At 34.9% G+C, this 1,095-nt stretch overlaps 1 protein-coding gene across 1 annotated transcript; it reads left to right on the top strand.

Moving 5' to 3' along the window:
* Nucleotides 1-19: 19 nt before the first annotated feature.
* LOC106867083 (mediator of RNA polymerase II transcription subunit 14) lies at nucleotides 20-800 on the top strand (the record flags this gene model as incomplete). Its single annotated transcript, XM_014928695.2, has 2 exons — nucleotides 20-221; nucleotides 677-800. Coding segments are annotated over exons 1-2 (310 nt in total), but the record flags the coding sequence as incomplete, so codon positions are not given.
* Between the last annotated feature and the right edge of the window lie 295 nt (nucleotides 801-1,095).

The raw sequence follows: 1,095 nt of genomic DNA, 5'->3' as shown, positions 1-1,095 counted from the left end.
TTTTATGATGTCTAGTTGTGAGCCCTGCTCCCAGAATGTTACCACAGAGATCATGGGCTGCTTCCATTCCAACTATATTATCTCATGAAGCATTCAGTAAACTGCTGACACCATGCCCATTGCCAGGAATGAATTTCCTACCAGCATCTCCACTGGAACGATTTTTGGGTTGTGTCTATTTCCGGAGACATCTACCTCGAGTAATACAAGGAGAAAGTTCAGTAAGTATCAGTATGTTCCTACATAAGTAGCCTATGATCTGTTATGTCAGCCTATGGAATTAGTGATAGGTATATAATTTGATATATGTAAGTTATCAGTCTGTTGTAAGGTACCATTATTATCATTTCTTGTTTATAGAGGAACCCAAAGCTAAACAAGCTTTCTGCAAGGCATCAGTATAACATGGCTATTGAAAACTTGCAAAAGGACAATGCTTTTAGCTGTACAATTAGGACTGAACCTTGCTATATCCTTGCCATTTATGCTCCTTCAAAAATTAGTTGTATAATGACAAGTCCATATGCAGCAAGACCAAATATGTATGTATTTGTCAGTCTGCTGTATAACATATTGCTAATTCAATATGAAAACTATGCTCCTTTTTATATGCATTCAGTAATATATCCTGAAACGTTATTGTATGTGTAAATAATTTGACCTTTTGTCATTTCAGTTACAGTCTATTCAGTCCAATGAACCTGGAGTTAGTGCATTTAAAGTTGATAGTTTACAATTTAGAGTGAGTCTTAATCCAACCACCTTGCAGTCTCTTCATATCAAAGTGACTCCAACTCTGGGTAAGTCGAACATTTTAAAATCCTTTTTATTTTTTTATACTATTCTACATCTAATTTTCAGACTAACATCAAATACTGATGTTAGATGCTTTATCACAACTGTAGACATTTGCAGTTTGTAAAGTAATTGTTTTTATCAATTCTTACTCTGTTAACCATCCAAACCTGAAGTAGGGGTGTAGAAACATTGAGGTAACCTGTTATGTATGTGAAGTTGTGTGTCTGTCTCTTTACTCTCTACGTCACACAATAATCATAAATGAGTTCCATTCAGTCATGGAAAAATATTACCTTG

Source organism: Octopus bimaculoides, unplaced genomic scaffold, assembly GCF_001194135.2.
Source record: "Octopus bimaculoides isolate UCB-OBI-ISO-001 unplaced genomic scaffold, ASM119413v2 Scaffold_96515, whole genome shotgun sequence".
Classification (NCBI taxonomy): domain Eukaryota; kingdom Metazoa; phylum Mollusca; class Cephalopoda; order Octopoda; family Octopodidae; genus Octopus; species Octopus bimaculoides.
Note: the sequence above shows the minus strand (reverse complement) of the source record. Positions and strands in the feature narration are given on the sequence as shown.